This window comes from Meleagris gallopavo, chromosome 22 (assembly GCF_000146605.3).
Source record: "Meleagris gallopavo isolate NT-WF06-2002-E0010 breed Aviagen turkey brand Nicholas breeding stock chromosome 22, Turkey_5.1, whole genome shotgun sequence".
In the NCBI taxonomy this organism is placed as follows: domain Eukaryota; kingdom Metazoa; phylum Chordata; class Aves; order Galliformes; family Phasianidae; genus Meleagris; species Meleagris gallopavo.
In genome coordinates this window covers 9,009,025-9,022,266 of record NC_015032.2, presented here as the reverse complement: position 1 = coordinate 9,022,266, position 13,242 = coordinate 9,009,025, and the positions used below count along the sequence as shown (strand labels likewise).

At 39.3% G+C, this 13,242-nt stretch overlaps 1 protein-coding gene across 2 annotated transcripts in view; it reads left to right on the top strand.

Annotated features, from left to right (window-relative positions):
* The window catches only part of PREX1 (phosphatidylinositol-3,4,5-trisphosphate dependent Rac exchange factor 1), a 73,979-nt gene extending 61,117 nt beyond the window's left edge, over positions 1 to 12,862 (top strand). Inside the window, exons 21-31 of one of the 2 annotated variants that reach the window (XM_019622254.2) lie at positions 476 to 663; positions 1,419 to 1,580; positions 2,110 to 2,320; positions 3,385 to 3,643; positions 4,646 to 4,852; positions 6,825 to 6,913; positions 7,271 to 7,353; positions 8,319 to 8,409; positions 10,159 to 10,287; positions 10,772 to 10,813; positions 12,617 to 12,862. In XM_019622254.2, coding sequence (XP_019477799.1) covers positions 476 to 663; positions 1,419 to 1,580; positions 2,110 to 2,320; positions 3,385 to 3,643; positions 4,646 to 4,852; positions 6,825 to 6,913; positions 7,271 to 7,353; positions 8,319 to 8,409; positions 10,159 to 10,287; positions 10,772 to 10,813; positions 12,617 to 12,843 — 1,688 coding nt within the window. In that variant the 3' untranslated portion in view covers positions 12,844 to 12,862. Of the gene's footprint in view, positions 1 to 475; positions 664 to 1,418; positions 1,581 to 2,109; positions 2,321 to 3,381; positions 3,644 to 4,645; positions 4,853 to 6,824; positions 6,914 to 7,270; positions 7,354 to 8,318; positions 8,410 to 10,158; positions 10,288 to 10,771; positions 10,814 to 12,616 lie in introns of both variants that reach the window. The other variant, XM_019622253.2, reaches the window with a different exon arrangement.
* The last annotated feature ends 380 nt before the right edge of the window (positions 12,863 to 13,242 follow it).

The following is a 13,242-nucleotide window of genomic DNA, read 5'->3' as shown; positions in this document are numbered from 1 at the left end:
ACACTTAATAGAATCATAGAATGGCCTTGGTTGAAAAGGACCTCAAAGATCATCTAGTTTCCTAAAACTTCAACAGAAAAGTGGCATTCCAGAGGGTTGTTAGAAGCAACAAGGCTCTAAGATTAATGTACTTCACTTCCCTTTGAAAGCTTTTGTGAGGGACTACGTATGTGAATGCTGAACAGAACTAAAATGGTGTTCTGTGCATGGATGTGCATGTGCACACTTGGAAGAACATCAGAATCTGAACTGGAGCATGTGGATTGTCTAAAACTCTCTTGTAGTGGCCAACAGCAAATGTTTTCTTCACAATACCCTCCCAGCCTCTAGCAGTCTGTGGCTCCCAGACTCCTTGAGCCAGAAGTTGTATCGTTGTGTCTTTGCATTTAATACCTCTCAGCAGACTTCTCTTTCCTCTGCATTTCTGTATTCATGTGTGCTGCTAAACGCCTCTAATGACTTATTTTGTTTCCAGCCCAGATACAACAGACCATCAGCTCTCCACTGATAAGTGGTGAAGAAACACCTCTCATTAGCCTGACTGTGGATAACACTCACCTGGAGCATGGGGTGGTATATGAATATGTCAGCAGTGCAGGAATCAAATCCTTTGTCCTAGAGAAAATTGTGGAACCAAAAGGTTGCTTCTGTCTCACGGCAAAGGTACCTGACCAACATACATGGCCAGCTTCATTCCTGAACAGAACTGGGAAGAGAATAATATGGGCATTTCTCTGTCAATTGTCTTGTTACTTCAGATGAGGTGGCATGCAGTTGTCTCAACTCTGCTTGGAGTTTTCCTCATTAGAATGGACTAACTCAAACTAGCTCTCATTTGTTGTGGGCAAGTGAGCAAAATCTTCCTAGATTTCAGCTGTTGAGGGAGAGAGAGGAGAGTCTCTCTGGAACTGAGAGGCTTTGGAATTCTTGCTATTTTCTGACTGGTAATGTACTTTTTGATGATACTGAAGATTAATCTCTTCAGGCAAGAATTTGCTTTACTCTAGAAAAAAAAATCAAGCTTTTTTTTTCCCCATCTGATGGACTGGATGGATCACTGAACGAAGGAGATAGAAACATGTGCCATGTATTTTGATCCATCTATGCACAATGATGAGATAATAGTAAATATTTCTGTCACATCCCAGTGACGTTATTGTTAAGCTCAATGAAAGTCAAAGTGTGCCAGAGCCAGATTACCTTGGCAGTGCGCAGTGAATATCTTGAGCAATTTGTTGTTCAGAAAGTTTCTGAGAAATGTTTTGTTTGTCTGAGGAGTAGACATGCAGGTGGTTATAACAGCAACTTGTTCTGAAGGCAACCTTACTCAAGCATGACATTATACAGGATTTACCATTTATTTGGTGGAATTTTGCTTCACTGTCAAGTCTTACATAATTAAAATTCTGTCTTTTTAGATTTTAGAGGCCTTTGCTGCAGAAGACAATCACTTTGTAAGGAATTGCAAAAGGCTCATATCCCTAAGCAGTGCTGTGGCCACCATGCCCCAGTATGAGTTCCGGCAGATCTGTGACACTAAGCTGGAAAGCATTAGCAGGCGGCTTGCAAACTACCAAGAGGTACAACCCTACTTGTTATTGAAGTCTCAAGACAGTTCTGCATAGCGATAACTGGGTTTTGATTTTCTTTATTAATGGATCCAAACTGCTTTACAGCAGCATGACAACAGCTCTATGTGTTATTTGAATACAAGTTCTGAGGAAAAAGGACCTAACCTTAAATTGCTCCATTCAGCTTGTCAGAGCTGGGAGTTGGAAAATATTATTGCAGGCTTTTCTCCACCATGTCACTGTATAAATGTGGTCACAACAGAATGATCAATGTTTGATTTGTAGAATAAAGATGAGCATATGTACAGTATATCAAAGTGCAAACAAGTTACCTGAGCTGGTTGAAAAGAGTGCCCTAGAAAGTACTGCTTATTGCTTTCATTTGCTGTTTTATGAGCAGTTGATGGGGGATGCTGCTGTTCAGCTGCAGCAGAAATCATGATTCTGAATAAGAAGCAGGAAGAGAAGAGGATTATCTACATTGCCTCGTATTTTTTTTTGCAAATGAAATAGCATATCCTTACTTTATTTCTCCCAGTTTGCAGATGGATTAAAGACAAAGGTGAGCCCAGCCTTCAAACAAGCCATCATGGAACCACATTCCCTCAACAGCATGGATTTCTGCCCCACCAACTGCCATATTAACCTCATGGAGGTGTCATACCCCAAAAACACTACCTCAGCAGGGAGGTCGTTCAGCATTCGCATTGGACGAAAGCCTTCTATTATTGGTCTTGATCCAGAACAAGGTGATATTTAACTTTTCAAGTCATACTGATTTTTATTTGCATAGAAAGTTGCATCTTTACACTGCTCAATGAAGTCAAAATTAGTTCCAAAGAAACAAAGTCTTGCCATTACCCTTGTTTTCTCTTCAAAATTTTATAGTAAAACAATAACTGCTTGTGTTGTAATAGTAGTGCTAGAAAAGGTTCTATGCTGTGAAGAGAGGTTACATTCAGGCTGAAAACTTGTTCAATCAGACTGCAATACTATTTTCTTTCCTAATTAGTAAATAAATTCCATATCTTGGAGCTGGAAGTCTCTATTCTGTCTCAAGGGGATGTACTTCTTGAAAAGTAGCTGCTACATAGCATTTATCCTGCAACTTGAATATCTGAGTTCCAACATTTCTTCATCATAGTATCTCATAATATCCATCTGATTCATTGTCTAACAAAGTCAGAGTTCAGGAATGTTTGGAAAAGATACAGTGAATTGTAGTCTGACCAATCCACTGAAGAATATATTGCTTTTATTCAAAATGAATGAATAAAGAAGCCCCACTTAGTTGAAGTTATTAAAATTCCATGGTATTTTAAATATAGCAGTACCAAAATTGTCAGCATTTTAAAAAGAAAACATATTTTATCTTCTGTAATTACATCATCCTATGTCTTGATGTATACATGTATTTATATATATATGTGCGTGTGTTATGTAAATGTTTTTAAATCTTGGAGAATAATAACACAGACCAACTGCCAAGAGGTTGAATTCATTAACAACAAATGCATTTAGGTACTCAGATGTGCAAAATGGATAGTATATGAGTGGATACTTGCTGTCATTACTCCCATAATTTAACCTGTCTCTGGACTGTACTAAATTCAAAACACCTAGTTGGTATGACAGGGAAAATGAAAAATAATAACAAAAGATTTTGTAATGGAATATGATTATATAAAATAATCATGTGACATTTTTATTTTCTTCTTAAATTCTACCTATCCTAAACTAGCATTATTGGGTTGGATTGTGGAGATTCATGGAGATGAGAGCCATACTAACCAGACTCTTTAACGTTTAGTAGGTACCGTAAATCCAGTCTCATATACTCAACATTGCATCACCACTATGGCTGCACCATCCTGGAGATGTCTGACCCCAGAAGATGGAGATCTTGATGGTAGTTTTGGCCAGCAGAATGGAGGAACAAGTCAGGAAGAAAGGGGACTCAGTTTTCTGCTCAAACAGGAAGATCGAGAGATACAGGACTCATACTTGCACCTTTTTAACAAACTTGACATTGCAGTGAAGGAAATGAAGCAATACGTCGTTCAGATAAATAAGTAAGTAAAGAATCCAGTATGCACTGCAAAGAGCAAATCTGATTAAAAGGGAGATGTTAACCCCAGAAATCTCATTATCAGCCCCTACTGTTATACTCTTATTACACTTGCATTACAGCTCATTGACTGTTATGAAGTGTCAAACCTACCACATGCAGATCCACCCATGTGTTTACTATTGCCTTTTGCACCTAAAAGTCTACCTGAATTCAACAGCCACTGTTTTGCTTAATGTATGCTATATTAGCAGGTAAGAGTGTTTTGTGTGCCAGTGGTTTTGGAACTCTGTATAGACAGGGTGCCTCACCTTGAGGTTTTGTCTGACATAAGGCAGACCAAATAAAACTTGTGATTTCCAGCAGCTTTCTCTTTTAAACTTGTTTTCCTTTTCCTTTTTTCTTTTTATCATCACAGGTCTTCTAGAAATGGTACTTAAGGATTTGAATAGTTGGTCTGTGTATTGGACATAACTGGAAGGGATTTGCTAGCAGGTGCTGCAGGAATGATCGCTGTGACATGAGGCCACAGCTGCTTTTGTTAACAAAAGAAAAGAGCCCATAATGCACCAAAAACTTAAACTGGTCAGCAAGCTTGTAGTGCCTTGGCTCAAACACATTTAAGAAAGAATAAGAGCTGCTGGGGAGAGAACCTGTGAGCACAAGCACTTACCCAGGGGAGAAACCCTGGGGAAGTGCCTGGGATAGAGAAAATGCAGACTTTGTTGAATTAAAAACAGAGCCCTTTCAGGCTGCATTGTTACAGCAATTAAATTGTTCCTTGTGGAGATAAGGTTCCTGCAGAAACAGGAGTTTTTGTGAATTGAGATAAACAGATTTCAGTGAACCTCTTTTAGAGCTCACAATTTTACATAGCTTTAGTCCATGTATAAATACTGGCAAGGTTGTCTTTGATTTCACATAGCTGAATTCTGGTCATAGCCATTATAGCTCATTTGTGAAACTATCCACCAGTCCCTGACAGCCACATGTTTTACCTCTGCAGACTTCTGTCCACCATAACAGAACCTACAGAAGCTGGTGTCTGTGAGCCACCATCCACTGAGGAGTCGTCTCCACCTTCTCTGGGAACAGAAGAGAGTGATCCTGAGAAAGCTGAGCATGGTGGCATCAAGAAGGTCTGTTTCAAAGTTTCTGAGGAGGACCAGGAAGACTCTGGACATGACACAATGAGTTTCAGAGACTCCTACAGGTTAGTCTGAAAAAATGTTTCATGCCAAAATATCAAGTACCATTCCAAATAATGTCAAAATACCAGCCCTTCTAGAATATTAACAAAAACATAACAAAATGAAGTAAGTAAATCTAGCTTGACTTTCCCCTTCTATATCATATAGCTGTAAACTTCAGAAGCTTCAGAGTTTTCAGCTTGATAATAGCTGCTATTATAAGGTTTTTTTCCATTCAATTTTGCAAACAATTTTCCCAGAAATCTAAAACACTGAGAAACAGAAATGGGCTTTTTTTTTTTATTCTTAATGGGCCTCTGAAACCACAAGTGCAAATGTTTGTTCAGGTGTCTTGAAATCTTGTTTTGGGACACAAGTGACTACTGCTTCTCCTGGAATATTTGTTACTGAAGGAAATTTCACACACTCCAACTCTGTCTTTCTTGGAAGGTAACATTTGAAAAATTTACTTCACAAAAAATGGAACAAGTTGCAATCATGTCTGACCATTGCAATTTTACAACATTAATAGGTCATTTCTGCATTAATTGGAAGGCCATAGGACTTCTATGCAAAGAAGTAAAAATACCTTACAGTGAGTTTGCAGGATTTAGAATAAGTTGAATAAATGATACGTCTTAGCTACTTCCATGCTACTACAGGCATGATTCTTTACTAGGTGATGGTTTTCTGTAATACTGCAAGTGGTACCATGTGGCATTCTTACAGGTCTGCAGAAATGACAGAATCAGAATAGTTTACATTGCAGTGAACATCTGGAGTCCTCATGGTCCAATCTCTCCATCAGAAAAGGCCAAAGAAGATAGTCTGCACAGGGTCTGGCCCAGCTGAATACAAGACAGCAAATATCCAGTCAGTAAAGGATCAGAACTAGCACTTAGAATATTGAGATCTGCAGTATCTATTTGTGGTTCTAGATTTAAGTCTGCACACATGCTCAAGAGCTGCTTTATTGAAATGTGAAGTATTTCTCTCATTGTTGATAGGAATCCTGTGAAGAGTTTAGTTTAAATGATTTCTATAATTGCAGATAATCCATCCTGTGTAACAAAGTGACATTAAGAACAGTGCCTGTGGATCTGTCACTTGTTCCAAAGTTTTACACATAAATGTAAATAGAGAAAGATTATTCTGTTCTGTCTTTATGAGACAATTATGCATATATTACAGATAACAGTTATCCAATAGAGAACAAAGTGTGTTTTTATAATTTTGATCTGAAAAACTACTGAGGAACTACAAAAATAAACAGATTGCAAATAAGAAAATATTTTGTTTGCACTGGTAGTGCTTCATAAGAATCATAAGTCACATTTCATAAGGGCTTATATTGTGATATAGATGCTATAAATTAGTTTTTAGAAAAAAAACAAGTATCTTTGGCAATAGGTTTAAGAAAGGACAGGCAAGAATCCATATTAGGGTTCTCTCAATTGCTCTTACTCTTTTATCTCACCTTATTCTAAAATAAAGTAGAGGAAAAGACAATGTGGAGAATTTTGTGAGTTTTATTTTTGGCTTGTGCCATTAGAAACACTGTGTCATTTAACTGGAGGGGGCAGACTGATATCCATTGATTTTCTGATCACCAGAAAAGTTATAGTTATAGTTAGTATAAACTGAAATGAAATGATTCTTGCTGCAATTTTTCATGTAAGCATCAGCCAGCAGTGGTGTGAAAGCAACTGGAGTGACTCTTCTGCTTCCTTAGGCAGTTTGCAGATCTGCCATGCTTGGTATTCCAGTGGTACGGATTGCTTAAATTTCCTCTCCCAACTTGAGGAGTTTCTATTTATGCTGTTACAGTGATATCCCGAGAGCTGGCAACAAATATTCTACGTAATTAGGTTTTCTTTTGCATATGCATAAGAGAATGTGACTTGGGGATTAGTGTACACGATAGTTTATCATAGGCCAGGACCTCCTTCGCTTCAGACTGGGAGCATCAGTCACCTACTTTGCTTTTCTTTCTAGTGAATGTAACAGCAACCGGGATTCAGTGCTGTCTTACACCAGTGTACGGAGTAATAGCTCTTACTTGGGCAGTGATGAGATGGGATCAGGTGAGTACATGCCCAGGTAACATGCATATTTTCTCATAGCAGACCTTTTAATAGGGCTGATAAGTCTTTGCTGATTATAAGCAAATGTTTCAATTGCAAATATGGTTTCTTCAAACTAATCAAAAGAATATGAAAAGATCAAGATTTGTTCTTTTTCTAACAAACCACAGGAAATTTAGAGTATGGAAGAACTAGTAAGTCTTTGTATTATGTGAAAGAAGTATGAGTATTTGGAATTTGAGATAAAGCAGTGATCAATTTTCACCCACTGCAGTGTGAGGATGTGCTTGTGTCATCTCTGGCCTCATCACAGCTTATGCTGATAAGACAGTTAAAAACTTATCTTTGTTTTCTTAGGAGATGAGCTTCCCAGTGATATGAGGATTCCTTTAGACAAACAAGACAAACTTCATGGCTGCCTGGAGCATCTTTTTAACCAGGTACAAAAAGGATTATTACTGTTACAAAGAATTGCTTTCTCTTTATCAGTGTCAACACAGGAATTTCTAAGTATCAGATTGTTTAATGAAATCACGTTCTGAGGGAAGGAAGCTGGAAGCATATTGTATGGCAGTTTTATCAAACAGTTTTGTCAGCATTCAAGTTGCCTTGTGCGATATGGGTCTGTTTAGCCTTGAGAAAAGACGACTGAGAGGGGACCTGATCCAGGTTTATAAATATCTGAGGTGTGGCGGCCATAGCGGTGAGGCCAGTCTCTTTTCAGTGGTACATGGAGACAGGACGAGGGGAAACGGACATCAGCTGCAGCATAGGAAGTTTCACACGAATGTGTGTAAGAACTTCTTCACGGTGAGGGTGACGGAGCACTGGAACAGGCTGCCCAGGGAGGTTGTGGAGTCTCCTTCTCTGGAGATATTCAAGTCTCGCCTGGACGCCTACCTGTGCGACCTGGTGTAGGGAACCTGCTTTGGCAGGGGGGTTGGGCTCGATGGTCTCTAGAGGTCCCTTCCAACCCCTACAATTCTGTGATTCTGTGATATAAGCAATGTTGAGCTGGTTTGTATGAAGCATTAAAGAGAAAAAAGCTTTGATGAAAAGGAGAAAAGAAGATGAACAAAATGCACAATCTTCATGAATCACACCTCTAGATCTGAGGAGAGTTCTCACAAGTTCAGTCTACAGATGTCTTTATAGATGGCTAGCACCAGAGAATTGTTTTGTAATGGGTTTTATCACATCAGCATGCGGCTTGCTCTTTGTGTAGAACATTATTCAGTGGGAGGCTCTCGAGGGTAATTCATGGCTAGAAAGTCTTAATAATATTTATTAACAAAGAGAAACTCATTCAAAAATATGAATGCTGTAATGGCTTTTGCATTTTTCCAGAAGATTTTCATTCAGATTTTTTTCCACAAGTCTAACATGGAAAATATTTCTATTGTAGGTTGATGCAATTAATGCACTTCTAAAAGGACCAGCAATAACTAAAGCCTTTGAAGAAACCAAGCACTTTCCAATGGACCACAGTTTGCAAGGTAAGGAAGAAGGCTGATTGTATTTAAAAATGTGATTTTCTAGGACTTAAGAGATTACCATGAATGCACACACACCATGTTGCCAAACAGAGTTATGTAACTGTGCAGTCTATCCAGTTGTATATTAGGAGTTGTATTATTGATGATCCTTGTGGGTTCCTTCCAGCTCAGGGTACTCAATGACTCTAAAGGCAGGTCTCATGTCTGATTACTGAAATTCTGCACAGATTCTTTTTAAAACACACAGAACACTTTTATATGCTACTGAATCCTTACAGCATTTTCACAAGTATCCAGATCCATCCTTTGATGTGAGCACACAGATATGTACCTCAAAAGTACAAGGCACAGTTATGTCAGAGTCAAGGTGAACACTGATTAGCTGGTAAGGGACTGACTGTAGATGTGAGGCACCAAAAGGTTCTGCCTGAGTTTGCTTAATGACTTCTGCTTTTCTTCAGAGATGGGTAATTGCCAGAGTAAACTCATCCTTACATGTCACTTATTTTGAAAACTGATTCCCATAGAGAGCAAACAAATGATACCATGTTTTCTTTTTCTTCAGGGAGCATGTTTAGGACATTTGTCATAATGGTTTAGGGGCCCAGGATGTGGTTTCTTCTCTCACTGAAATACCAAAGCTTTATTTTCTGAACATTTGCTGCATTTCCTTTCCCAATTGAAATCTGAACTGTTTCCTACTACTTCTAATATATTTCAGGTGCTGCAGTTCTGGGCCTCCCAACCTTGACAAGTTCTATTTTTAAGTCACAGTGGCAAAATCTAGAAGAGGTTTCTTTGTGCCTTTTTTTTTTTCCTGATTCCAGAAATAGACCATACGAAGTTCTGTTAGATGAACTCATCTTCACAAACATGTTCACATCTGTGTTGATTAGTTAGTCTTTCAGTGCATTGTTGGAATGAAGTGAGGAAATCACAGACACCCTGTGTTCACTTCCTTTATTTTATTTCACTTAAATGGTGTCTAATTTATTACAACTAGATTAATTAGACTGAGAGGGTCTTTTAGTTAACTGAAGTTAACTGATGATTGCACATTCATTACACTAACGAGCACAAAAGCACTGCTTACATTTGGAATCCCCAGACCAAAGCATCTCTTTAATTGCTATTGCAGACACCTTTCAGTGACAAATGTAAATTTGAATGCTTGTCCTGTTTCCGTTTGGCGCAGCTATTTGGCACCATTTTTCTGTTTGCTTACAGATTTTATTACCAGCAGTGGGCTTTATAGCTTAGCTACATAGCTAAGTCATGAAGAATAGATTCTCCACTCTGTAATTAAACAATTAGCTGCCATCAGGTGAAAGAAAGCAGAATGGTTCCTAACTTCTCATCAGTGTTATGGGATGCAACAGCTGCAGCCAAAAGGCTGATCTGAATCTGCACAGCCAGAAACTTTAGATACATTTTGCAGGCAGCTGGATCATATATGAAAGTCAGAGAGAACAGAAGGTAACAATGTCAGATATGACTCACACAGAGCTCTTCTTACCATGCACATCACCCACGTATACGACTTCTGGTCTATGATCCTGCAAACAGTGCTAGGAGACTGCTGATTATAGGATTATAGAAATATATATATATATTTTTCTCCTTCTGCACTGTCTACTTAAGAACCTCTTTCATTCACAACTGTTGCTATTGATAGTATGCATATTTTGAATCAAAAACCACTCTACATTGCACTTCCTTACTGCCTAACAAACTCATCTTTTTTCCTAGAATTTAAACAGAAGGAAGAAACCACAGTGAGATGCCGGAATAATATTCAAGCCAGCATTCAAGAAGATCCATGGAACCTTCCATTGCGCATCAAAAACCTTGTTGAAATCATACAAAAATATGTGGAAGGTCTGTAAATGGGGTAAAGATTGTTATCAGTTTCAGAGGGAAAGGAGAGCTCTCATCTAAACGAGTCTAGCAGTTCAATTTTTCGTTTTTATGTCTATTTGTAATAAGGCTGTACTGCACTCTAGGGAAATACGGGTCAAACTGTCCTAAACCATTGTAGTCAGGTTGGAGTGGAATAGGCTAGCTAAATCTGATATTTACACTCCAGTGCAAAGCACTGGGAAAAGTTTCTTCATTAAGTATTAATCTGTATGTACAATTCATTTCCAATAATTCATAGTAGTTAGTAGAGCATTTAGCTTGTAAAATTCTTTCTGTATGATTAAAATGCCCATGTGAGTAAGGACTATGATAGTACAGAGAAATAGCCATGCAAGGGGTGAGGAGAGGCAAGAATTGTGGAGAATGAGAAGACGGTTAATCCAATAGAGTAAAATCTATATTGGCATTATGTTGACTTCCTTCCTTCTCTTCACTGTTTTAGATGGGAAGAATCAACTGCTTTTGGCCTTGTTAAAATGCACGGGTAAGGTGTTTTGATTTCTTGTAACACAAGATTGTACATACACGTCCCTAACAGAGATTTATGTGACTCCATGTGCATACCTCTGAGTGTTATTTCCTGAGCATTTAGCTTTAGTCTTGGCATTTTATGCTAACATTTCTTGTGCTCTGCATCTGGGACAGCCTTTTCACGCATCTGACATCTATTCTTCAGTTTGTGTTGCTTCAATTCCTTGTAGGCTGCTGTGTCTCCTGGCTAGTCATTGATGTTGCACAAGAACTGTTTTTTCTGTCTTTTTTTTCTTTTGTACAACTCTCACTCCCAGATGGCCTTTCCTGTTTCCTTCTGTGGTGAAAACATGCAGCAAAAATGAGATGTGTTGCACAACTTTCTGTGAGAACACAGACACTGACATCTTTCCAAACAGAATGGGCAAGTTAGGGATTTAGGAGTGTGTATACTGAAATCATAGCTAGGAGCAGACTAAAAACCTAAGTGTGGAGACAGCACATAAATACACTGTGAATGGATATCGTTATCTGCTATAATGCACTAAACTTTGTACTTGCAGATCAAATGACAGGCCTTTCCTAGGAGTGAATGAGTAGTCTCCTGTTGTGATTGAAACTTGTACTTGGTGTAGTTTTGTTTGCAAATGAGGTAATACATGACTGAAATAGGATGTCATTAATTTGCTGTGCCAGCTAGATTCTCAAGTTTTCTTAGAATGAAAATGGTAAATTAGTATGGCTCTGTTGCCTCTGCTCCTGCCAGAGCTGGTCCATGAGTCTGTCAAAACCTGCCTGCAGTGTCACCTTAGCATCCATAAAGGCTGTTATTTAATGACAACAGATGTAATGATTTCATAAGTGTCTACCTCTGCCCTATCTCCTGCAGCATTTTCCCTAATATCCTCTGGAAAGAATGGAAGAGCAGATGGCACTGAAGAGGTTATGCCAGCTTTGTGGAGATTGGCTTTTCCCTAGCTCTGAGGACAGAAATTTCTGTGCTCTCTTTGCCTTACTTGGGGAGTACAGAGCACTGCTGGAAGGACTGGTTGCCTTTAAATTGAAGATATGGCCCTGCGCCTGGAGTGTATCAGTTAGGACACCATGCTCAGTGCTTCGTAGAAACTTTAAAGATTCAAAGCTTCTGAATGGTGTCTTCAGCTTCTTTCTCTGTGGAACACTGCCTTGGCAATGACAGACTGCTGTACTGTTGAAGGAGCCCAGGGTGCCTGGGAAGGAGCTCCTCACTTATTCATGTTTGTCTTTGGCCTGCAATCCCCTTAAGTGTGACGAGGTTGCTTGGACCAGAATGTGGCTGCCTGGCAGCTGGACTGGAAGCAAAATCCTCCCAAGAAACAGAAACCAATTGGTAGCCTATGGGCTGGCCCAGTTAAAGCATTAAGCATATAGGGAGCCCATGAAATACAGGTAGATGAGGGGAAGATGAATCTCTAATAGCTCAGAAGAGAAGCAGTGACAGAGATCCTCTTTCATTAATTCTCTTGCTTCTTTAAACATAAAAAGAAAGGAATCAGTCTAGATATGGCACGAAGGAGTTCTTCCCAGAAGAAGGAGCATGCAGATGGCAAATGTAAAACAAAGAGCCAAGTGGCCTAGAAAATTTTTGGCAAAGTTTTCCCAGCAATGCTGTTTTTATTTCTACACCCAGGTCACACAGCAAGATGTTACCTGTTACAACTATGTAAAGCTACAGCAGAAGCTAAATATCTCACACATACATAGAAACTGCCTCTTTGGCAATGAGATAAAAGAAGTATTCTCATGACTTGTTTGTGTGTCTCTCCTTCTCTTGCAGATACTGAGCTACAGCTGAGGCGAGATTCCATCTTCTGCCAATCTCTTGTGGCTGCCATTTGCACCTTTTCAGAGCAGTTACTGGCTGCTCTCAACTATCGATACAACAACAATGGGGAATATGAAGAGAGCAGCAGAGACGCCAGTAGAAAATGGCTGGAACAGATAGCAGCCACTGGTGTTTTATTAAACTACCAGTCCCTGCTCTCCCCTGCTGTGGTAAGATGAAGAGTTATGGCACCCTGGGGTCTGTTCACATTTGCATGTATGCTTCTCTGCCATTCACAGCACAGCCAGTGCTAGCAGCGTGTTGAAACTGATGACAGCAATCTCAGGAGACTCCCACTCTGACAACCATGTCCCACTATTTTCTATATCCCATTATTTCCTTCTCCTCACAAATACTGGACTCGTCGTTACACCAGAGCCTTTTGGAATCAGGCTGTCCTTATGTTAGGAGTGACCTTGTAGCATTTAGGGAGGGTTTACTGCTCACTGTTGATGAGGCATGGGTGGCCTGCCCTCTTCTGGTGGAATGATGCATATCAACAATTAGGTAGAAAAGTTGGGAATACCTCATCTGGAGTTCCAAACAGAAAACTCTAGAGTTATGTTCACATTGACCTC